General features: G+C 37.0%; 1 protein-coding gene across 1 annotated transcript in view; it reads left to right on the forward strand.

The window, feature by feature from the left end:
- CNTNAP2 (contactin associated protein 2) overlaps nucleotides 1-25,874 on the forward strand; it is a 2,193,843-nt gene that overhangs the window by 1,220,419 nt on the left and 947,550 nt on the right. Inside the window, exon 11 of the mRNA XM_043463954.1 lies at nucleotides 13,971-14,142. Coding sequence (XP_043319889.1) covers nucleotides 13,971-14,142 — 172 coding nt within the window. The remainder of the gene's footprint in view (nucleotides 1-13,970; nucleotides 14,143-25,874) is intronic.

Raw genomic sequence — 25,874 nt, forward strand, 5'->3', positions numbered from 1 at the left:
AAACTCTTAGACATTCTGTCTTTAAATTCCTTCTCCATAATTCTCTCTTTTCTCTCTTTCTGAAATGTTAATCAAATAAATGTTAGAACTCATTTCATCCTCCACATGTTAATATTTGTATTTAATATTTTTAATCAATTTTTCTTCTACACTAGATGTTCAGTCCATCTTTCAATTCACAAATACACACTATAGTTTTATCTCATCTGCATGACATAACTGATGAAGTTTTTAATTTCAGCAATGAATTTTTATTCTTGGAGGAAGTATTTGATTATTTATCAAATATGACTGGTTCTATTTAATATTAACTCATTATTTCTTATATATTTTGTTCCACCTTTTATTTCTTTAAGTGATTTTTGAATGCTTTGCCATATGCTCAATCCTAAAATTTATCTGAAATCCATAGCTGTCAAATGTTTCTCTGTGGTGTTTCTTCTGAATCATTTTCATTATGCATGTTTTCTACTATTTTATGTTAATATGCATAGATTATGTATTTAAATTGCTCTGGCTTTTATCTTCAGGAATCCTGTGATTCCAGGGTCAATCCTGAGAGGATTCATGCTTCCTTCAAAATATAACAATTGAGAACTACATTTTGTATTTTAATTTCTTGGCTTGGGGGTTATACCCTCTAGCCATTGTGAATGAAAGCCATAATTTTGTTGAGCAAACCTGTGGCTTATGAATTCTCAGAACGTAGTTTCTGTAGGTCAGTAGAAGAGAGACAAATATCCTTGTCACATTTCTTTGCTGACTAGTGAATTTTTCTTAACTATCTGCTTCCACTGAGATTTTAGCATTTTTAGCCTTTATGTTCTAGTGTCTCTGGCAAGGGGAGGGGTGTTGTTATTCCTTGCACAAGTCCAACACTTGATTTCTAATTCTGCTTGGCCTTTGAAATCTAAACCTTTGCATTACAAAGATTAGCAAATACCTTCTGAATACTAATAGCCCAGCATCATCTGGCACCCTGCAGTTTAAAGTTAGTTGGTTTTTTTTGACCCCCTCTAAAAGCTTCTCCTATCTTATTGGATACATACAGCTATAATTTAAAAGGATGTGCGTTACATTTCATCTGGCATTTCTATGTGTTTTGAACTGAAAAAGTTTCAGGCTCCTCACATTACCATATCATAGGAAATGGAATTACCTATTTTATATTTCTATCTCTTTCCTAAATATTCTATAATATGTTATTCTTATATGTTAAATGTTGTTAAATAGATCATCTCATAGTAGAGAGTTTGTGTTATGATAAAAAAAACATTGAGATGTGGTAAAAAAAATTTGCAAATGAAGTTAAATGGAACAAGTCTTTCTTTTTATATAACTTATAATAGATAGTGTCAGCATTTTGAGGAGAATTATCACTTTGGGAGAGTATTAAGTTAGTGAAATTTGAAGCATTCTGAAAGTATTTTTCCTTAAGACTCTAATGTCAGACTTCACTGATGAACATGGAAGCATTCTCACAACTGAAGAAAAGCATCATTATTGTACAGAGTACAGAAGGTTGAAGTCTCAAACAATCACATCACCAGTAATAACATCATCATTACCAACAACAATTGTAACAACAAAGCAGAAGGGAAGAGGGAGGAAAAGGATGGGTTATGGACTCCTATTTTCAGCCAAGTACCCTTCTAAGCACCAAAGCTAGAGTAGACTGAAAAATGTTTTCAGTTAAATTCCAGAACATTAAATATATTCATATTAGGAGCACGCCAAAGCCAAGTAGAAATTATATTTGATTCCTTAGTATGTTGGACTATACATATTATTGTAATGTGGATAGTTGTGACTCTAGTTTATATTCCTATTTTCCTTTTTCCCAGGCAAAAATACTGATAAGCAAAAACAGAGTCTTCCTCCTTCAAAATATTAAAAACTGTGTAGACTTTCAAAGTAGGACTATTTAATAAGAGTGAGGAGAATCTAATTCTAATTTTCTTTAGTGAATAAAACAAGTCTCTCAAATATTAAAATATTTTTAAATGTGAGAAATTGCCATGTTACTTAATCAAAGCCGTGCACTTAACAGGCTCCTAATGATAATGGGAGAGCTGCAGTTCAGTTCAGTTCAGTTGCTCAGTCGTGTCTGACTCTGAGACACCATGGACTGTAGCATGCCAGGCTTCCCTGTGCATCACCAAGTCCCTGAGATGGACTCATATCCATCCAGTTGGTAATGCCATCCAACCATCTTATTCTCTGTTGTCTCCTTTTCCTCCTACCGTCAATCTTTCTCAGCATCAGGGTCTTTGCCACTGAGTCAGTCAGTTCTTCACATCAGGTGGTCAAAGTATTGGAGTTTCAGCTTCAACATCAGTCCTTCCAATGAATATTCAGGACTGATTTCCTTTAGGATTGACTGGTTTGATCTCCTTGCAGCCCAAGGGACTCTCAAGAGTCTTCTTCAACACCACAGTTCAAAAGCATCAATTCTTTGACATTCAGCTTTTTTTTATATATTTCAACTCTCACATCCATACATGACTACTGGAAAAATTATAGCTTTGACTAGACAGACCTTTGTGGCAAAGTAATGTCTCTGCTATTTAATGTGCTATCTAGGTTGGTCATAGCTTTTCTTCCAAGGAGCAAGCATCTTTTAATTTCATGGCTGCAATCACCATCAGCAGTTATTTGGAACCCAAGGAAATAAACTCTGTCACTGTTTCAATTGTTTCCCCAATTATCTGCCATGAAGTAATGGGACTGGATGCCATGATCTTAGGTTTCTAAATGTTGAGTTTTAAGCCAACTTTTTCACTCTTTTCTTTCAGTTTCATCAAGAAACTCTTTAGTTCTTCTTTACTTTCCACTACAAGGGTGGTATCATCTGCATATCTGAGGTTATAGATATTTCTCCTGGCAATCTTGATTCCAGCTGTGCTTCATCCAGCCCGGCATTTCACATGATGTACTCTGCATATAAGTTAAATAACCAGGGTGACAATATACAGCCTTAACATACTCCTTTCCCAATTTGGAACCAGTCTGTTGTTCCATGTCTGGCTCTAACTGTTGCTTCTTGACCTGCATACGGATTTTTCACGGTTATTTTACTTTAGTAAAATGTAGATGTGTATTACAACACAGTGTTGTACACCCTAAATATATACAATTTAATTAAAACAATACATTAAACAAAAGGTAAGTGACCTCCTCAAGGCATAACTGTGTAACTAATACATGCAGGATCGGGTTGGCAATCAGTTCTGCTGTTCTGAAGCCCATGCTCCTGACCACTAAGATCATATTTTCAAAGTATTGTATAATTCCATAGAAATCAGCAAACAACCTGCACAGAAGAATCAAGAAGGCAATATTATTTTCTTTTGTGAATATATGAATATTCTTGTCTATTTTATATGTTACATACACTAACGGTATGGTCATACAGAATTAAAGTTACCAACTACAAAGTCTTTTATTTTGCATTTTGCACTCTCTATGTATGAATACACAACTAAGTTTTTTTTTTTTTTTTTAAATCACTTAACATTTAAAAAAAGACACAAGGGACTTCCTTGGTGGTCCAGTGACTGAGACTCCATGCTCCTACTGCTGGTGGCCTGGGGTCTATCCCAGGTCAGGAAGCTGGATCCCACATGCTTCAAACTAAGAGTTCACAGGCTGCAACGAAGATCCAGCACAGCCAAATAAATACATTAAATAAATATTAAAAAGACATAAAACAGTTATATTATTCAGTTTGGTAATTATGCTCTTATTTTTATGATGGCCCCAGGGCAGAAATGGCTTTTTAAATCATATTGTACAATTTGATTTGCAAATTGCTAACCATCCCAATTTGTCCGGATAGCTAGTGTGTTTCTCTGATTTCCTCTTGTTTTCCTATGTTCTTGTAATTTCCTTCATGATTATTAAAAGACACTCTGAAATATGTCCACTATCTTCTAAATTTAAGCTAATTTGGTATAAATGCATTTTATATTTGTTATAAGTATTATATGAGAATAGGAGGGGAGACTCATAGATAATTTTATTTGAAAAATTTTGATCCTCCTGAGCCAATAAAGTTTTGATACAGTGTTTTCTAATATATTGATACTAATGTTTATCTAGTTTTAATATTCTAATATGTACATATTTTAAATTAATCTACCTATAATTTCATAATAAATTATATGAAATTAATTTTAATTACAGAAAATCAAACTAATACATACTATTTTAAAAATAATTAAGATTTTATTTTCATAATATATGACAACATATTTTATACATCACTGTAAATACACTTTGCACTTGGAAAACCAGAATATTAGAGGGAAAGAAAGACCTTGAAAATTATTTTAAAATCTTGCTCATTCATTTTATCAAGTAAAGACTCCTAATCAGGTTGTGGCTTCCCTGGTGGCTCAGATGATAAAAAATCTGCCTGCAATGCAGGAGATGCAGGTTTGATCACTGGGTTGGGAAGATCCCTTGGAGAAGGGAATGGCTACCCACTCCAGTATTTTTGTCAGGAGAATCCCATGAACAGAGGAGCCTGATGAGCTACAGTGCACACAGTTGCAAAGAGTCAGACGTGACTGAGCAACTGAGCACACAGTCAGGTTGTAACATGATCAGATTAATATTTTTAACACAGAACACTCAAGTTTCATGTTGGAGATGGATTGGAAGTAGGTGGTAGAGAAGGTGTAATGGTCTAGGCTTGGATGGTCTGGAAGAGGCTGAGGATTATTTAAAAGGTGGAGCTGACACAGTGTGATTGTGCATTCAGGGAGTGAGGCTGGAGGTTCCACGGATTACTCTTGGTTGTTTAGTATGTGCAGCTTTTTAGATGAGGTCGTTGAAGTTGACTTTTTGAGTGACTGTTGGTATAGAGACAATGACAATGGCTAATACCACCTGGGATCAAGAACAGTGTATCTTGAGTTTTGAACATGTGTGAGACATTAGAATGAAGAAGTCCAAGAACTTCTGGAAACATTAGTCCTGAGCTCAAAGGAAAGACCTCTGATGGAGATATCATTGGAGACCTATTCATATAGTAGGTAGTTTAGAAATGAGTTTCACTTCAGTTCAGTTCAGTCACAGTTCAATTCAGTTGTATCTGATTGTTTGTGACCCCATGAGGTGCAGCATGCCAGGCCTCCCTGTCCAACACCAACTCCCGGAGCCTACCCAAACTCATGTCCATTGAGTCGGTGATGCCATCCAACCATCTCATCCTCTGTTGTCCCCTTCTCCTCCTGCTTTCAATCTTTCCCAGCATCAGGGTCTTTTCAAATAAGTCAGCTCTTCACATCAGGTGGCCAAAGTATTGGAGTTTCAGCTTCAATATCAGTTCTACCAATGAACACCCCAGACTGATCTCTTTTAGGATGGACTGGTTGGATCTCCTTGTAGTACAAATGACTCTCAAGAGTCTTCGACACCACAGTTCAAAAGCATCAATTCTTCGGTGCTCAACCCTGTTTCTAGTCCAACTCTCACCTCCACACATGACCACTGGAAAAACCATAGCATTGACCAGACGGACCTTTGTTTGGAAACTAATGTCTCTGATTTTTAATATGCTGTCTAGGTTGGTCATAACTTTCCTTCCAAGGAGTAAGCATCTTTTATTTTCATGGCTGCAATCACCATCTGCAGTGATTTTGGAGCCCCAAAAATAAAGTCTCTCACTGTTTCCATTGTTTCCTCATCTATTTGCCATGAATTTATGGGACCAGATACCATGATCTTAGTTTTCTGAATGTTGAGCTTTAAGCCAACTTTTTCACTCTCCTCTTTCACTTTCATCAAGAGGCTTTTCAGTTCCTCTTCACTTTTCTGCCATAAGGGTGGTGTCATCTGCATATCTGAGGGTATTGATATCTCTCCCGGCAATCTTGATTCCAACTTGTGCTTCTTCCAGCCCAGCGTTTCTCATGATGTACTCTGCATATAAGTTAAATAAGCAGGGTGACAATATACAGCCTTGACGTGCTCCTTTTCCTATTTGGAGCCAGTCTGTTGCTCCATGTCCAGTTCTAACTGTTGCTTCCTGACCTGCATACAGGTTTCTCAAGAGGCAGGTCAGGTGGTCTGGTATTCCCATCTCTGTCAGAATTTTCCACAGTTTATTGTGATCCACACAGTCAAAGCCTTTGGCATAGTCAATAAAGCAGAAATAGATGTTTTTTCTGAAACTCTCTTGCTTTTTCAATGATCCAGTGGATGTTGGCAATTTGATCTCTGGTTCCTGTGCTTTTTGTAAAACCTGCTTGAACATCTGGAAGTTCCCTGTTCATGTATTGCTAGCTTGGAGAATTTTGAGCATTACTTTACTAGCATGTAAGATGAGTGCAATTGTGCGGTAGTTTGAGCATTCTTTGGCATTTCCTTTCTTTGGGTTTGGGTTTGCTATTGTTGTGGAGAGAGACTCAAGAAAATGGACACAGCTCAGGACACACTTTGGTGAAGTACTACTTTTACCTTTACCCCAGGAAGAAGGTAAGAAATCAGTAAATGAAATTGAAATATTGCTAGAAAACCTGGGGCAGTATAATATTCTGTTAGCCAAGGAAAGAGATGAAATGGTCAAGGAGAGAAAATGGTCTTCTCAAGCTCTTCTGATACTTGAATTTTACACACTCATTTGAATAGGCGGTAACATTTTTCACACAGTTATACTTGTGTTTCTGAAATCCTGAAATCTATCTTCCTAATGAGATTTTAACATTCTTGAAGATAAAAATTATATATCTATAGATCACTGATAAATACAAAAACAATTGAAATAATAAACTAAGTTATTTGGAATAACAGAAATGGTGATGATGATGATTATCTCTGTTAGGTCTTTTGATATATACTTTGGGCATTTTCTGGGCTTCCCTAGTGACTCAGATGGTAAAAGAATCTACCTACAATGCAGGAAACCTATGTCTGATTCTTGAGTCGGGAAAGATCCCCTAGAGAAGGGAATGGCTATCACACCAGTATTCTTGCCTGGAGAATCCCATGGACAAAGGAGCTTGGTGGGCTACATTCCATGGAATCACAAAGAGTCAGACATGACTGAGCAACTCACACACACACACACACACACACACACACACACACACACACACACGGGCATTTTCTAAGCCCTTACTTTGTAGTTATGTTCTTACTAATTCTTAACCTCCTGTGCTAGAGCATTCTACATTTTCCTATTCTATGGATAAAAAAAAAGAAACAGAGCATTTAGTTAATTTACTCAAGGGGAAAAACTTGATAAATGCAAAATTCTTAATATTATATCTACTACTCATCTATTACAAATAAACAGTAGATAAACAGAAAGCAATAAATATAAATGACACACTAAATTTGAAAAAGCCAACAGATTATATTAAATAATTTATATAATTAAAATTAACTCATAAACATTACCTCCAGAGATGTTAGCCTTTCACTCGTGTGCCACTGTTTCATAATGGAATGCTAGGATCGCTGTGCTTTTCGCTCTCCCATGTGTTGGGTTCTATCTTTTTATTAATTTTTAAAATTAGTTTTTATTGGAGTGTAGTTGCTTTACAGTGTTGCATTAGTTTCTACTGCATGGCTAAGTGAGTCAGCTCTACATGTACATACATCCGTTGTGGCCGCCACGGTGCCTTAAGTTGAGTTGCCCGTTCTATACAGTGTGTCCTCATTAGTTATCTGTTTCATACGTAGTATGAGTAATAGTGGTCTCTTTGAACAATGAGATTTGTTATCCATACTCATTTCTCCAGTTTCCCATTGACCCAAATGGTAAACCTAAGTCAAGCCCTGTCTTTTGTAATTTGGATTCTGTGATCTTTGATATTGTTACTCATTCCTTCACTTCCTGGATACCACTCCTTGGTTTTTCTTTTGCCTCTTTCTTGGTTTTCTTCACTAGTTTGTCTTCCTGCTTCTCCCCATGATATGTAGATGATTTTTTAGATTCCAGCCTTGACTTTCTTTGCTTAGCACACTATACAATTTCTTTATGCAATCTCCTCCACCTCCATTACATAGTGACTGAAAAAAAAATCATTTCCAAATTCTGATCCCTCTCCCGATGTCCAGATATTAATATCAACCTCTGGATTGAATATTTTATCTTTGATATCACAGTGATACTTCAGACTTGAAAAGGCTAGCTTTGAACTCATCAGAACCACCCACCATTTCTCCTCCCCTTTCATCCCACTCCTTAAAGACCAGATGCTTTTCCTGCATCTTCTTTTTCATAAAGGCAAAAGCATCCATCTAGCTGCTCACCCAGAAATCTGTCAGTCTAGTCATCTTTCTCTGTGCAGGACTCGTATCCAGGAGATCAGTCAGTTCTGTCATATCTTCCTGTGAAATATTTTTCACTCATTCCCTCTACATCAGCTTTATTGACATACTTTAAAGAATTTGAAATTTGTCCAATGATTTGTCCCGTGATTCTTTTGTAAAACAACACTCACCCCCAGTTTCTCTCTGCCAGCTTATTCTGATAAGAAAAGATAAGCTTATTCTTATCTGTACCAGTAGAAAAATAACATAATACAAATTATTTCTGTGCTCAAAATTCTTCAACGATTTTTTGTTCTTTCAAAAGACAATAGTTGAGCCTCTAATATGTAAAAGATCTAGGAGTTTACATCCCAGTACAAAGAGTGAAAACAATAAGCAAACATATGGTATGCAATGTGGTGATGAGTTATGAAAAAATAAATCAGATAAGGAGATGAGAGTCTCAAAGGCATGGGAGAATGTTATTTAACTGGTGATCAGAGAAGGCCTCTCTGATAAGGTGACTGAAAGTCTTGAAGAGTCTTGAAGGAAGTGAAAATTCAAGGTTAGATATCACCTCATTCCAGGATAAAAATTCAAACCTATTCACTCACTTGATCATTCACCTAACAAGTATAGAAGGATCCATAAAGTCTGAAAATGGAGATTATATTATGTTATAAAGTGGAGCTTTAATCTGTTGAAAAATAATTTATTTCATCGAGACACTTTGCATCTTCATTGTCTCCCATGTATCCCATAGCTTGTTTTAATATAAGTAGGTTGGTAATTTTTATCATATGTGGGGTTTTCTCAACAAATACTTTTTTAAATTCATAGAGAAATAAGACAATACAATTGATGTCATGAAACTATTACACTAAAGAGGGAAAAGACACATTCAGAATCACACACACATAAGTAAATAAACCAATCCAGATAAATACAAATTATGACAGATTCTATGGCAAGAAATAAGTTGCTGAGGAACTTGAATGAGAAAATGGATAGAATAACTTTAATTACCATGGTTTTTGAAGCGGTCACCTCTCAGAAGGTGATATTTGAACTGACCTGAATCATAAGTCAGCCATGAAAAATGCAGAGAAGGAAATTCCACATAGGAAGGGCTTGGTTTTTCTGAAGCACAGACAAGAGAATGGGATGGCTGAAGCTTAGTGAGCAAGAATAGACAGCTTTTTTTTTTTTTTGAATTATAGTTGTATTAGTTTCCAGTGTACATCAGAGTGATTCAGATTTGTTTCAGGAGGTTAAGAATAGACATCTTTTAGCATTTAATTAGAGCACTAACAAAGTAGACACTCATTGCTTCTGGGTGTAATCCTTCTGCAGATCATCTTCAGTGGATGGTAGCAACGACCTGTATGTTGACCATATATACAATTCCATCTAGACTTATTTCTATATCTATCTGTATATACTGAAAACCACAAGTGCACACTGTAAATTCCAATGTAAACCCACAGGATCCATTCACGGTCTCCCACCTTTCATTTGTGCCCTCCTTCCCTGCCAATGTGAGCCTGGCTCCCGCTGTCTTCAGCATGTTGATTTGCTGGCTCCGTCAGTCTCTGTTGGAGTCAGCCTCCTGGCCATGGCAGGTGGGCGTGTGTTTGGCTGGCTGCAGACGTTAGCTACCACTGGGCTCACTCCTGGCTCACTCTGACACACTGCTTGTTTGGCCCCAGCCTCCACCAGCGTGAATTATTTAGGAAGGCTTGGTACACAGGAGAGATTAGTAGAAATTTTGCACAATATTCCAAGATTATACTGAAAGGGCACTAAATGGTTTTGAGCATCTTTACAGCATTTCACTAGCCTTTCTCAACCTCCTAAACATACCTACTTTAAAATAAGTATAAATAGAGACATCTTGTGTTGTGGGTACTTTCAGACATGTAAAATACTCAACCTTGATGCCTATTGTTTGCTTTTTTGTTCCATCAAGTTAATGTTATAATTTACTACTTAAATTGGCATTTTAATGTCAAAACAAATAACAGCCTATTTTTCACTAATGTATATCTGAGTTAAAATTTTAAAACTGTGAAAATGCACATGTTTGTTTTGTCAATGAGAATAGCAAAATGTTGGGCCTCAAATCAGGTATAAAGTTTTTATATGCTAAGTCTTAAAATGGACATTTCAAACATACCAGTAAGGTAACGTAATTGACCAGTTCACTGATAGATGCAATTGAGGATGACATGGTTAAAATTCACTGTGGGTGTTACAACATACTGTCAGATCATAGAACCCAGTAACGACAACCAATATATGAACATTACATTTTTTGTTTCAAATCCATAGATGTAGTAAATTTAAGCTCTAAGCTGAAACATAAAAGAGTTTACTCTTTTACTGTATATAATTTTTATAATAACAGCAAATTTTAATTGAGTTTGACCCTCTATCCATTTTATATCTATTCATTTCTGACCCTCAGTATCCCAGATGCAATTTTTTTTTTTCTCCAAACAACCCTGCTATTAATCTACTATGTTAAATTCTGAACTTTAGGGTAGGGTAGTCATTGAAAGAATCACAGACACGATTGCATTAGCAGTTTTTACTGAAATTATATTTGACATAAAGGGAACAAATACAGAAAATAAATAATATGCTGTCCTTCATTTCAAGGAGCGGGGAGTGGGTTAGGATATCAGGAATTTCCAGTATCAGAGACAGCATCTTTAATCCATTGCCAACTATAAGGGAGTGGTCCATATTCTACTAGTACAGTTCTCTTAAAAAGTTATAGGATACCTATAAATGTAGCTAAGCTTTACTCCATTAAACAAAAACCTTATCCACACTTTCATAAAGATAAGTGATTTTTTTGTTTGTTTGTTTTGTTTTTTTACACTGGGCTTCTGCTGATATGCTGAGGGGAAAATGTCCTTAAGATTATTTTTAGAATCTTCATTGTTTAAATCAGGGACTCCATAAGACACACCACTAAGCTAGCTACCTAGAGGTTCTTTTGTCTGAATGAATTGTTCTTGGAAGCATTGTCTAATATATTTTGGAGGTCTTAATATGGATTTTATAGTCACACCTCATTATTATCTTTAGATCATGTTTTCCTGGTAGTTGAAATTTGCCTTGAAGAGATTTCTTAATTTTTGCATTGTTCAACATCTGGAGAGACTGAAGTTTAAGAAAATATTTTATTTTCAAATTCATTAAGACCTGGCTTCCTCATATTTAACAGATTTTCTCTCTTCTTTTCCCCTTTTGCTATAAACAGTAAGAAGGTGCCAGAATGCTATGCACAGAAATATCCTCAGCTAGATTGTAAAGCTCATTAAGCGCAGTGTTTTCCTGTCAGTGTTATCACAGTGCTGCTGAACTTCCAATGCAATGTAGTAAGGATTCAGTTTTCTTCCACTTCTGATAACACTGTTTCCTCACCTTTCTTTCAGCCATTACTCATAACCTCTTCAAGAGCCATAAGTCTTCATGGCTATATTTTAATGGACATGTAGAAGTTTGTACTATAAATATTTTCTCCTAGAATGTATCTCACGTAGGAAAATGAAAGGACTTGATAGCTTCAAACTCCAAAATGCACCAGGAGTAAGCAACATTGTTATGAGTAACTGATGAAGTCTTGTTTTATGAACTTAAATATACCCAGTCCATAGTGATCTTGTGTATTACACAGCTGCCTTGCTTCAGAGAAGGTCTTGTTCTCACAATAGATCTACCCATTTTGGAATATTTCAGAGCAAGTGTGGATATTTAGAGACTTCCAAGTGTTCAAAAAGCAGAATCAAGTGATCATTTTGTTAAGAATAGTCAATAAAGTTACAGCTGGATGTTTTCTCTCTGCTAAGTTTAGACATTAAACCCCATTCAATTTTATCTTGATTAGACAGATTGAAAATCATATGTATACATACAATTAGTCTAAATAGACAACTTAGCTAAGATCAGCAATTGTCTTAGGGGATTAAGTCAGTGCAAATGGGCGGAAAAAGTGACTCAGAAAAGAAAGAAGGAAAAAAGAATACCATATGTTTGACATTGAAATAGAGCCTTATATTTATTTTTTAACTCAAGAAATTTACTTAAGTATAACCTTATTTTTACATAGTACTGTGTTGATAGAAAATGATTGTGTACACTTCTGTGATTAATCCTTAAAGAGGAATTAATTGATTATCATTAGGTTTTAATTATGTAACCCATTATTAAAGGGATATTTCTTTTGCTTTAAAACACTGTTACTAGTCAAACAAAATAGGACATTTTAAAAATCACTTAATGGGCAACTTCTGAAAAAGTTTTTTATTGAAAATTTCCTTTTATCCAATTAATGGCACATCTTAATACCAGAGTTGCTCAGTCGTGTCTCTTTGTGATCCCATGGACTATACAGTGTCTCTGCCTGCAATGTGGGACACCTGGGTTTGATCCCTGGGCTGGGAAGATCCCCGGGAGAAGGGAGAAGCTACCCACTCCAGTATTCTGGCCTGGAGAATTCCATGGACTGGAGAATTCCATGGGGTTTCAAGGAGCTGAACATGATTTAGCAACTTTCACTTCATTTGATACCAACCTACTTTGTATAAATTGTTTCTGGGTTTTTTTTTTTTTTTTTTTGCTGTAAATATAATATTAGATGGAAAAGATTATCAGTAACTTGAGGTTTTTAAGCAGAAAAATACTACCATTTAAATTTTCTCTAGTAGGTGAATTTTGTATGGGGACAATATGAAAAGTAGTTTTGGGGGACTTTGTGGAGATATTTAATGGGATCAAGAAGATTTATTCCATATGGCCCACAGGTTTTTTATGCATGACATGTATTATGATTTTTTTCTATTGAAAAGGCATAAAGGCAATTGATTTGTGGTGCTATTTTAAAGTTACTTTGCAATAAAGTTTTGAAAAAGTTTCTTATCTCAACCTTGGCATATGCATGTTCTACTCCATAATAGAACCAGTAATTTCTAATCCTAATAGAAATTTTCTCTTCTTGCCTTGTTATTCATCCTTTTAAAATTTTAGTTTTACTTCTTATCACTTTTGCTCCATATATCATATTAGGTACCTTACCTGAGATGGATATTCAGAGCTGGGTGGACTGACCCTTATGCCTAAATTTATCTTTTTATGTTTCTTTGCATTTTATAAATTGAGAAATTATTTGTAATGTAAATGTCTCTTTGGATTGAGTTAGATATTAATCCATAAAAGAAATCCACCTTAGTTGATAATAGTAAGTTTTAACTTCTTGACATCTGAATAAAGTGCCCCTAAGAAATTAAGAAAATAGAAATAAATATTGAAGATATAAAAGAAAGATGGTTGGATAGTTGGGAAAGGTCTATAATTGTACATCCTGATCTCTGAAGACAGAATCAGATGAAGAAGTATAGCAATGAACAGAGGGACAGAGAGATCTGACAGGGTGAAAAAGATGTCAAAAGAGAAAATATGAAGGATGCTGGACCCTAGAGACAAACATTCACCTAGGTTCAACCCTTACACCTTTCCCTGAAATAATACCATTTTCTCAAAAGAATTCATTCTTCCACATTGAATACAACATGAGTAGGATCAACAAAACACAGCAGTTGGATGCGATGGTGTGGTCAGGGAAAACCACCCAGAGGAATTTTAGTGAAGCATGCCGCACACAGAACTGAACATTCCCATTTTTTTCTCTCTCACAGGTTATCTGAACCAGATGAATAACTCAAGTCACTCTGTCCTTCAGCCTTCATTCCAAGGATGCATGCAGCTCATTCAAGTGGATGATCAACTTGTAAATTTATCCGAAGTGGCGCAAAGGAGGCCTGGAAGTTTTGCGAATGTCAGCATTGACATGTGTGCCATCATAGATAGGTAAGTGGTCTGTCATCCTACCTCAAATTGCCAAACTTTCAAAATTCATGTTTTTTTTGTAGGACAAGCTAAGCTCCGAAACGCACAACCCTATATGGGGCAAGGTGGCAGAAGTCATTGGCCATGCCTGTGGTATATGTTTGTGATATTAGAAGTGATGTTTATATTAGGGCATGGTTATATATGACAATCTATGATGTCATATTAATCCATTCAACCCTCCTTGGTGAATGTGATCATTTTGCACATAGTTTTGCAAGTAACAGCTGGAAACGGAATTCAGTTTATTTTTAAATAAACTGTGCATATAAACTATGCCCACAGCAGAAACGTCCCCCTGCTCTTTGTCTTGGTCATGACTCATCTGCAGTGTATGATCCATCTAAAGCCCCCTCTTAGAGGAAAAGAAATGTTGAAAATTATTGGCAGGCAATATGGGGATTTACTGAAGTAGGCAATTTAATGTAGTTGAGTCTGCTTACAAAGTAGACATAGTAAAATATTACAAAATCTCATCCTTATAAGTTTTTGCAAATCTTGGGGGGAAACTTTTTATAAAAACTTAGCTGACCTCTTACGTGGTGGAAAGATACAACTTTTATATGAAATATTATGGCAGCATTACATATACTACCGTAACATACTTCTAAGAAGTTCCTTTTATTCCAACATGAAAATATTTCATTTTGAGATGTACTTCCCACAAAAAACTACATCTAACTATGGGTTGAATTTAACCTGGTGGATTTAGTTGATGGTCTATCCTATTTTCACATCTTTTATGAGAGGATTATTTTATTCTGAAATTTTTTTAAATTAATTTTATATTTTGAAAATTAAAGTTCCATAAGTCTCAGTCTGTCCCCAATAAAATATAGACCTTAAGTCTCTACTAAACTTATTTCATTTAATATGAGATCCTTGGGGAAGTCATGTAGAGACATATAATGAATCTTAATATATAAAATCACCTATTATGAAATAAGCTTGCTTTCATATAATCTTAATAAAGTAGTATTCATGTGAATGATAAATTAGAGTTTACGATGTCTGTAGAATGTAACTTTTTAAAGCTTTAATATGTTTATAATAAGGCATAGCATAGTGCTTTTTTATTGCATTTATGCAAATATAGGTACTTATAGCTTAAACAGTTTATACTTAAACAGGGCAACAAACAATTTTAATAAAAATATACTCCTAATTTTTGAACCATCAATAATGTATTAGTTGTTATTTCTGCCTAAAGCAAGTGGTGGTGATAATCACAAAAACTGAGAAATGCATGTTCTAAGAACATATATTCTGATATTCTCTGTGTATTCATAAATTTTAATAGTGGTTTTCCATACAGGAGGATTTTCCCTCTTAGTAATAGACGGTGTATGAGTCACTTTAGCACCTTGTTCATTTTCTATGTCAGTAACTTTAATGACACAATAACCTCTGTCAGTAATACCCAAGTTAGTTCATCTAGCTTTTGTAAACTGGCTAGGTTTTATGGTGATGCTGTAATCGCACTCCAAACAGCATGTTTTCTGGGAATTGTGTAAATTGTTTGCTACTAAGGAAGTGTGGGTGAAGTGTTGAGATTTCACTGTTGTATACCCATGGCAATATTAGAAGTTAAAATGTCTCCAAAAGAATGAATGAGATTTTGGTAAATGAACCAGGCCCTCCTGGTAAGGAGAAGAACACAAGAGACAATGTGGAGTGGGGATGCAAATTTCAGTTTTAGGCAGGTACAGAAATATATCTACAAAGTGTTCTTTTGCCAAGCTGGCATAATGCCATTGTCTGTGTTGCTGAGCGCTCTGTAGCTGACAGAACAAGGAATACATCTTTCTTATCCTGCAGGGTGCTAACCCGGAAGAGTGCCCATGCAGAAGTAATCACCTCTGATGCATCCCAAGTTTCCTAAATCCACTATTGAATACCTTCTCTGCTTGTCTTATTTTTTGAGGGCATTGACTTCTTTTTTTTTTTTTTTTCTTTTTAGGTATAATTGCCCTAAATCATTATATTATAACTTCACATGTACAACATATATAGTGAAATGTTTGTTACCAGGGCAGTGATTTCTGTATATTAATTCACAGTGTATGAAATAGCAGGTTCATTTATTCACCTAAAATGTGCACAGTTCTGTCTTAATCTGTGAAGTGTTGTATTTTTGCATGTAGAATTCAGAACTAGATTCACCTTATTCAAACCATTGAGGCACTCATTGATGAGCTCACCCTTAATCTGTCTTTGCATATGCGAGTACCAGGGCCGTTACCCAGTCTCCACACAGCTGTGACCCATCCATGACTCCTTGATGATACATCTCTGGCTCATCTCTAGTTTGGTCTGATGCCCTTACTAACTGAAACTTCGCAACTGCCATTCTACCATTTTATTTTCAGACTACCTAAATTCTCCTTAAGCAGCCCTATACTGGCTCTTTCTTACTTTTATCCTTTCAGATTTCAGCTTGATTGATTTGAGAGCTATTTTTGAAAAAAAAATTTAAAAAGGGGAAATTGAAAACATAGGATAAAAAATAGAAATCACAAGTGTGATTTTTATTAAATGTTTAGAGATTATAGAAGCAGCTGCATTGATTTTATGAGTAGAACTTAGGAAAATAGTTTGGGAAGATGATTCTTAAAGAGTTTTGCTGTGGGTGATACTGAAATATTCTATGGTTTGAACTTTTTTGGGGGAGGGGAGTGGCTTTACATGCACCTTGTTTTGTTTATATGTTTGCTTTCTGAACATGACATTGAATCAGGGAGAGAGCAAGCATGCCAAGCTACAGAATTATGTGTTTAGTAGGATGTCCTGAGTGCATCTATGGTGCCAGGCACTGTTCTAGGCACTTAGGGTAAATCATTGACCAAAACAAAGATCCTTGCACTTGTGAATCTTGCATTCTGGGCGAAGGGGAGGAAGCAAAGATGTGATAAATAAATATTATAGTAAGTTAGTAGGAATATGTGCTATTTATTAAAAAGAAAAAAGAAAAAAGTTGGGCTAATCAAAGAGGGCTGACATTTTAAAGAGATTGGTGTTGGATTGTAGTTTAAATAGGTTGGTTAATGTTAGCTTCATTCATGAGTTCAAGACCTGAAAGAAGTATGCATGTATACTCAGTCATTCTGTCGTTTCCGACTCTTTGCAACCCCATAGACTATAGCCTGCCAGGCTCTCTGTCCATGGAATTTTCCAGGTGAGAATATTGGAGTGGGTTACCATTTTCTACTCCAGGGGATCTTCCTGACCCAGGGATCAAACCCAGGTCTCTTGTGCCTCCTGTTTGCCTGTTTAAAAACACTGTTTACCTGTTTGTGGGAGACCCGGATTCAATCCCTGGGTCAGGAAGATCCCCTGAAGAAGGAAGTGGCAACCCACTCTAGTACTTTTGCCTGGAAAATCCCATGGACAAAGGAGCCTGGTAGGCTACAGTCAGTGGGGTTGCAAAGAGTTGGGCACGACTGAGAGACTTCACTTTCTACCTGTTTACCAGATGGATTGTTTACCACTGCACCACTTGGGAAGCCCAAAAATGGTAAGAGAATTCACCAATTTGGGGAAAAACCATTACAGGCAGAGAGGCTAGTCAATGAAACAAGGCTGCCTGGCATCATCTAGGATCAGCAAGGGGCTTGGGTGGCAGGTTTGGAAGGACGAACAGCAGCTCCCCAGAAGAGGCCAAGACAATCATAGAAGTCAGGTCCTGGAGACCTATAGGTAACTGTAAGGATTTGGCTTCTATTCTGAGAGAAGTAGGGAGGCATTGCAGGTTTCTGAGTAGAGCAGCGGCATAATTTAGTTTAAAGTTCTGAAGGCTAACTCTTGTCTGTGGGAAGAGGAAAGGTAGAAGCTGGGGACCAGTTATAGTAATCCAGGTGAGAGATGCTGTGTCCTGAGACCAGGGTACTAGCACAAGAGGTAGTGTGATGTGGTCAGTTCTGAGTAGACTGAGAAGGTAGAGTCAATAGGATTTTTTAATGGATTAGATTCCAGCCATGAGGAGAAGAGTAGACATAACGATAAACCAAATGATTTGGTAACAGCAACTGGAAGGAAGGAGTTACCATGTCCTCTGATGAGAAGGCTGGTGGTAGAGAAGATTAGTCATGGGGCTGAAGAAAAAATCAGGAATTCAGTGCTGGGCATGAGTTGAAAGGTCTGTTGACATCTAGGTGGACGTTTCAAGAAAGTAGTTGGATACACATATCTCATAAGCACACAACTGCTGATTAAGCAATGAGATGTTGTGTCTGATAAGATCATCACGTTTATCTATTGAAGACCTCTGGTTTCATCAGCTGTATTTCATAAAGAGCTGTAGAACTGGAATGGGAGAGGGTAAGTAGTGGACAAGAAACCTCTTCCAACACCAGAAGCCTATAACTTTACCCTTTGAGTGAGACCCTGCTCTTAAGGAAGAGGACTTCATGAAACCATCAGTTGCCAGAGTGTATCTCGCAGATAATCTTGCTTCTCTTTGCATGAGTACCATCTTTCATCTGCTCCTAGTGCCCTCACATTTTTCCTTCTTTGTGGCAAACATCTTGAGGCACCAGACTCAACTCTTGTCCTCCACCTACTTCCCTTTATCCTCTTTATGGGTGTGAAAATCCGAGCAACAAAAGCCTCCAGAAGCATCCCTATTAAAGTTAGGTTTATGCACTTTCTCCTGCAAGGGAGAACCAAAAGAGAACCAAGGGGGCATGTCAGAGTGACGTGGAGGAGTAGAAGGAAGTGAGGAAAGGGGTTTGGGGGTCTGAGTAAGTCCTAGGAGGGTCCCGGCAGGTATCGGCCATCATTTTTAAACTAGAAGAGTTGCTCCACCATAAGGTGGAATTTGTGAATCCCTGTAGAGCTTGTATTTGTTTATCTATGATTCTAATTCAGGACACATGGAGTGAAGAAGCTGGTGTGAAAATATTTTGAGCTGAAGTAGGTGGTGTTCATGACTGGTTGGGCAAAATTTTTGTTTTGTGAGTGGCGGTAAAGTCTGTTTTGCTAGCTGTGACTTCTGTATCAAACCTAAGATCACCCTCGTAGGTTAGCTGCCAGAGAGATTTTCCTTGTCATCCACAGCAGAGATGTGTCACAGTCCTAGCTAATGACAGGTAAGCAGAAGTCAGATAAAGTGTTCTGAGAAAGCCTTTGTTTTTCTGATACAGAGGTTCCCCGCCCCCCTCCTCCATTGTCCTTGTTCAAGTGTAGATACCATGCCTGGAGCTGTATGATCAAGAAAACCAGAGCTCCAGTGAACCAGTCAGTAACCACCTTCCCTCGTTTTTGTGTGGGAAGAAAAGCAACCCTTGTTTATATAAGTCACTGTGAGTCAAATATTACTTTTATCAAAGCTGAAAGCATCTGTGCTTTCTTCATCCTCCATGTCTAAAATCAACCAATACCATCATTTTACCAGAACATAGAGGAACAAATTCCTAATTATGAAAATGGCTTTGAAAGAGGAGATGACACATTTATTTTAGGATGTATTAAGTTGCATACCAGTGATGTCCTTTAGAGATTGGAACTTGGGGACTAGATGGCTGTTTAGAGGACAAAGCAAATTCATGTTGTTAATCAGCATCTGGTAGAAAAAGCAGTTAATTAGAGTCTTCTTTACCTTTTCTATAACCTCGCATATAAATATATTAAGAAACAAAACCAGGAAATGTCTAGATAGCACAGAGAGCGGAAGAGGAAGAGTAAACACTGCAGCTTAAGTATAGCCCACAAAATTACCCCTTGAGAAACTGTGAATAGACGGGATCCTATTTCTGAGTTAGTAATTAAGTCTTCATTTTATTTTTGGGTGGAAGTGCATGATCACAGACCCAGTTTTTATTTTTTAATTCAATGCTTTCTTTTCCAGAATATCTACCAAGTTTGTTTGATTTTCTTTTCCTTGAAAGGAAAGAATAAGTATATGATTTTTTATAAGAGCACTTAAATGAGAGTTGGATAGATACAGTGTGAGATGCTTCAGGACGAAGCTAATTCTGCCAGAAAGGTGAACAGTGCATAAGTAGATTAATACCAAGAATTCAGAAGGAGGTCATGACTTTATACAACAAGTTTAAGAGTTACAGTCCTGAGATGAAGAATGCATGTAGCATCTTTTTTTAATTTTCTAAAATTGATCTTCATTTATTCATAAGTTCCCATTTCCAGTGTATGGCAGCAAAAAATATTGGAACACATACATTCAGGTACCCTAATAACTATATATATATATATATATATATATATAAAACATCAATATGAAATTCAAACTTAGTCAAAGCCAAGCTCCCATTTGGGGCCACTATCCCATGTTAAGTGTCCTCCTTGACTTTTCCCTAGCCTTTGGGTCAGGCCCAGGCAACTTATGTCGCATCAGCAGAGGAGTGGGTTTCACTCACATGCTCCACTCAGGCTCCTTCTGGCCCCTGAGGGTGCCCTGGCAGCTTGGTCTTCAGGAGCCAGCCCCACTGCCCTGCAGTCCTCCCTTCAGGCTGTGGGATCAGCCCTGGCTTGTGCTGGGCTCAGGTTTTGGGACTGGGGTAAGAAGGTAATTCATTCCAGTTTGCCAGGGACCATTTTGCTTTTAGAATTGAGAGTCTTTGACCTAGAGAAACCCCCACGGTTCTGAGTAAAGCAAGATGGTTGGTCACTCAAGATCTGTGTCCTCTCTGGGCCCAGATCTTCTCCTGGATCCTTTATCTGGTCTACCAGCCATCCAAGCATTTTCACAGACCCCACTGGGACACCCAGAGATTTTGAGATCTTTTGCAAACTGCGTACAAGCTGAAATTAATGACGGCGTGTGCCTGGCTGTGGCTGTGGGGAGTGGGGATGACTATCTTAGGGCCCATTCTGCCTCAGCTCCGTATCTACTCTGTACAACTCAAGCTGACATAGGCCTCTTAGAAATCAGGTTCCCAAATGTGGAAACAGAGGCACAGGCCACCGCTGCCAGAGGATTTTAAGTCTCTGCTGAGATCCATTCAGTCAATACGCACTTATTAAGGCTCACTCAGGGAACTTTTCCTCCTGGAACTTTAATGCTAGTGGAGGGAGGTCATTGATCAGACCTTATGCTGTCCTAATACAAGTTCCTCTCTCTTGTTCTCTAAGACAGAGCTCTTTCAACCCCAATTTGCAAAATTGAGTCCACATGTCTACTGGCTGTTTTTGTTTTTTTTTCCCCCAATTCCAGGGTCCAGAGGTAAATTCTCTCAGGCCCTACTCCTTGTGAGAAACGGCATTGATCAACTGAACCAGAAAGATAAATAAAATCAAAACTTTGACTTGACATATCTAAAAATTATTTCCACTATAGGAAAAAGGAAAGTCTGTCTCACAAACATGGGTATTTCTGTAGTGACACTATTTATGCCAGATTTTCTGTTGCATCTGGATATTGCTGCCTAGAGATCGCCACCCAGTGGGCCTGACATCTTTTCTTAGATTTCCAGCCTGACCATGCCTTCCATTCGTCTCTACAAATGTTCGTGTCAATTAGACTGGTGTCAAGCTGTGCCAGTGCTTCTTTTACACTGGTAGGCATTTTGTCTTCTATCATTAGATTCTTATTACCAAACTGTAGGTTTCCAGGAATATCTTACTTTCCCTTCATAATAATTATGCAGAAGTGCTTAAAAGAGGCAGAAGGTCTCTCAATGAACTTCACATTATTCAGAACTTCACGTCTGACTTCACTGAGGCTCTGATCTCATCAAACTTCAAAGCAGCAAAGAACAGGTCAGCTGGAACTCATTCCCTGAGAACTGGAGCCAGCAAGCCATTTTCCTGGTGTAAAGCTAGAGTTCTTTTAGGAAACACCCTTCAAAAATACCCTTAGGATAGAAGGTATTCAGGGTCCTAAAACCAGATCTCCAGCTCAAAATAAAAAATGTTAAAAAGACTAGGTACCTAATCCAGTCTTAATTTTCTTATATGACATTCATGCTGTGATTCCTTATTGTTATCCACTTTGTCTTCTCACCTTATCTCCGTTTACTCCCCATCTGGGACCGCATCCATTTTATATTGCAAACGGCTGTTTTTGTTCCTCCTTTGGGCTAAATTTTGTGTTAGTGCATGTGTGCTAAGTCACTTTAGTCGTGTCTGACTCTTTGAGACACTATGGACCATAGCCTGCCAGGTTCCTCTGTCCGTGGGACTCTCCAGGCAAGAACACTGGAATGGGTTGCGATGCCCTCCTCCAGGGGATCTTCCCGACCCAGGGATCAAACCTGGGTCTCCTGCATTGCAGGTTGATTCTTTGCCTTCTGAGCCACAAGGGAAGTCAAAATTATTTATTAGTAGTTTCATGGAAAGCCCTATTTTCTCATACTTAGATCTGATTCATTTTTGGTGTTAGAAGCATGTCTCTTTGTATAAATTTTCTTGGCCTTCCAAGCTAACCCCAGGAAACCCTTTGGTCTTTAACTGCATTGCCAGAGCCATTTGGTTTCTTATAGAAGGATCTAGAGAGGAGTTACCTGTTTATACTTAAACATTCAAACCATAGTCATCTATTGTAGCTATATATATATATATATATACACATAGCTATATATATATATACACATAAATTCAGTGACCTAAAATATTACACACCAGGTGAACCCATGTTCAAATCAGTTGCCTCTCTGAAGTGATCTCAGAGTGGCTTTATTTTTAAGTACATATAAAGTACTAGAGTGACAAAACTTATTTTTAATAAGAAAATACAGTAGTGAAATGTCAGAGGCGATACCCTCCTAGGAGAAAAAGGGAAAGAAAAGCTTGAATTAACCATTTTAAGATTCAACAGCAGCCTTATTCCTCTTTGATGTATTCCATGTATGAGGACAAAAGAAAACTGTATTTGCTTTTGGTGTGGCACATAGTTATGCTTTGACATTTAAATCCCAAGGAAGGCCCGGTGCATAAAAGCAATGTCAGAAAACAGTTATGTGTTTGAAGATAAGCAGGAAGGAAAAAAGATAAATAATTTTAATATGTAGCCAAATCAACTACAGAGATATTTAAATGAGTCATTAAATTTTATTTCTTGCTTTTGATATTAGATTACCTGAAGGATAAAATCAAAAGCAAGTGATTAAAGAATATATTTAAAACATCTTTCTTAACAAATATTTTCTTCTTAAGGTAATTGCTTTTGTCAATTTCTTAGTTATATTGCAAAAGTTTGAATGAACTCTAAGACCTCATTTAATTACCCTACCCTTAAACTGACTTTATGGATTAATAGACACTCACTGTTTGCTTTGTAAAATGTAAGGAGTGATCCCATTGCCTGGTGGATGAAGAATTGGAGCTAGTAGGCTACCATTTTTCACTGCTAATACTTCCCCAAGTGTTGTGTAGGAGTCAGTTTTTCCTTCCCAGATTCATTTGTACAAGTCATACTCATTATTGTAATAACATGCTCTAATTGAATACTAACTACACTTTCAAGTAGGTAGGGATAAAAAAAAAAATCATTTCCATTAGAGCCAAATTAAAGAGTTTTAGAAAGGCAAAATAAATAAAACCATCAGTTTGAAAGTGAAAGTGAAGTCTTGTCTGACTCTTTGGGACCCCATGGACTTTATATAGCCTACCAGGCTCCTCCGTCCATGGGATTTTCCAAGCAAGAATACTGGAGTGGATTGCCATTTCCTTCTCAACCATCAGTTTAGATATGCACAAAGTGTTAATAGCTCAGTCCTATCAGACTCTTTGTGACCCCATAGCAAATATCAAAACTTGCAGGTTCATTAGTAACTTTAGTTTTCATTGCACTTTAAGAAACCAAGACTGGAAATTGAAGGTGATGAAAATGGTTCATTAAAAAGAAAAAGAAAAAAACCTGGCTGATTGGATTGTACAGTTTCAATCAGCAGGCCCATAACCAATGACTCCAGAGCAAATTGCTCTGGCAAGTTGTTATTGAATTTATAGGATGAAGGGTTTTAAGTTATTTAAAATGATTAAAGTAAGTATCTAGCCAATATTTGCTTTCTTTATTCTTTACTGCTCTGATTTAAAAAATAAAAAAGTAGAATTCACATTTTTCTTTTGTTTTCTGTATTTCAAATAATGGAAGGAGAAAGTGGGGGAGGGAAAGGAGAAAAGAAGCAAAATGAAGAGAAGGAAAGAGGGGAAAACTATTAATTCACATTGCTCTTTAGTTTATTGATATTGGGCATTATCTACTTTCATTAAAATAGAAATCAGGATAAAAATGAAAGAAGGCTATTAATATTTATTATGGCAGTTTAAAAATGACATTTTCTTTGAGAATTATCCACTGCTATTTAAATTATCAATGACCTGAGAAGAAGGGGAGAGGAGTCGTAGATATTTCTGTGCCAAGATAAGCAGTTTTATTAAGACTTGGGACATGTCATTGTTGTTATTTCATTTGTTAATTGAACAAAACTACTTCCTCTTCCTGTAATTATATTTATGCTACCTAAAAACTAGTTTAAAGAGGGTAACAAGTGTAAGATTTTAGATAAAATTGTCTAAATTCTGTAAGGTACCTATTGCCAAATTTGAGATAAATACTTCTTTGTTGTCTTGTGTCTATGAATTCACCGAGGAACTGATTAGAGTTTGAATTTCATTTTGTTTACATCAAAAGGAATGTTACATGAGCACAAGCAAGTGCAGCTGGAAGAGGTGGGGAATATGTGTGCATTTGTTTGGAATGTTCTTAAAAAGTGAATTGGTTCAAAAATTGTAACAAATTACGGTATCTGAAAAGTGATCTCTCTTTTCAGTTGTGGCATCTTTAATCAGTAAACAGATTTATTTGCATAGCGTGAACTTGCAGATGTTCAGGCTGGTTTTAGAAAAGGCAGAAGAACCAGAGATCAAATTACCAGCATCCACTGGATCATTGAAAAGGCAAGAGAGTTCCAGAAAAACATCTATTTTAGCTTTATTGACTATGCCAAAGCCTTTGACTGTGTGGATCACAGTAAACTGTGGAAAATTATGAAAGAGATGGGAATACCAGACCACCTGACCTGCCTCTTGAGAAACCTGTATGCAGATCAGGAAGTAACAGTTAGAACTGGACATGGAACAATAGACTGGTTCCAAATAGGAAAAGGAGTACGTTAAGGCAGTATATTGTCACCACGCTTATTTAACTTATATGTGGAGTACATCATGAGAAACACTGGGCTGGATGAAGCACAAGCTGGAATCAAGATTGCCAGGAGAAATATCAATAATCTCAGATACACAGATGACACCACCCTTATGGCAGAAAGTGAAGAAGAACTAAAGAGCCTCTTGATGAAGGTGAAAGAGGAGAGTGAAAAAGTTGGCTTAAAGCTCAACATTCAGAAAATTAAGATCATGGCATCTGGTCCCATCACTTCATGGCAAATAGATGGGGAAACATTGGAAACAGTGGCAGACTTTATTTTTCTGGGCTCCAAAATCACTGTGGATGGTGACTGCAGTCATGAAATTAAAAGATGCTTGCTCCTTGGAAGAAAAGTTATGACCAACCTGGACAGCATATTAAAAAGCAGACATTACTTTGCCAGTAAAGGTCTGTCTAGTCAAGGCTATGGTTTTTCCAGTAGCCGTGTATGGATGTGAGAGTTGGACTGTAAAAAAGCTGAGCACCGAAGAATTGATGCTTTTAAACTGTGGTGTTGCAGAAGACTCTTGAGAGTCCCTTGGACTGCAAGGAGATCCAACCAGTCCATCCTAAAGGAGATCAGTCC

The sequence above is a fragment of the Cervus canadensis genome, chromosome 3 (genome assembly GCF_019320065.1).
Source record: "Cervus canadensis isolate Bull #8, Minnesota chromosome 3, ASM1932006v1, whole genome shotgun sequence".
Classification (NCBI taxonomy): Eukaryota; Metazoa; Chordata; class Mammalia; order Artiodactyla; family Cervidae; genus Cervus; species Cervus canadensis.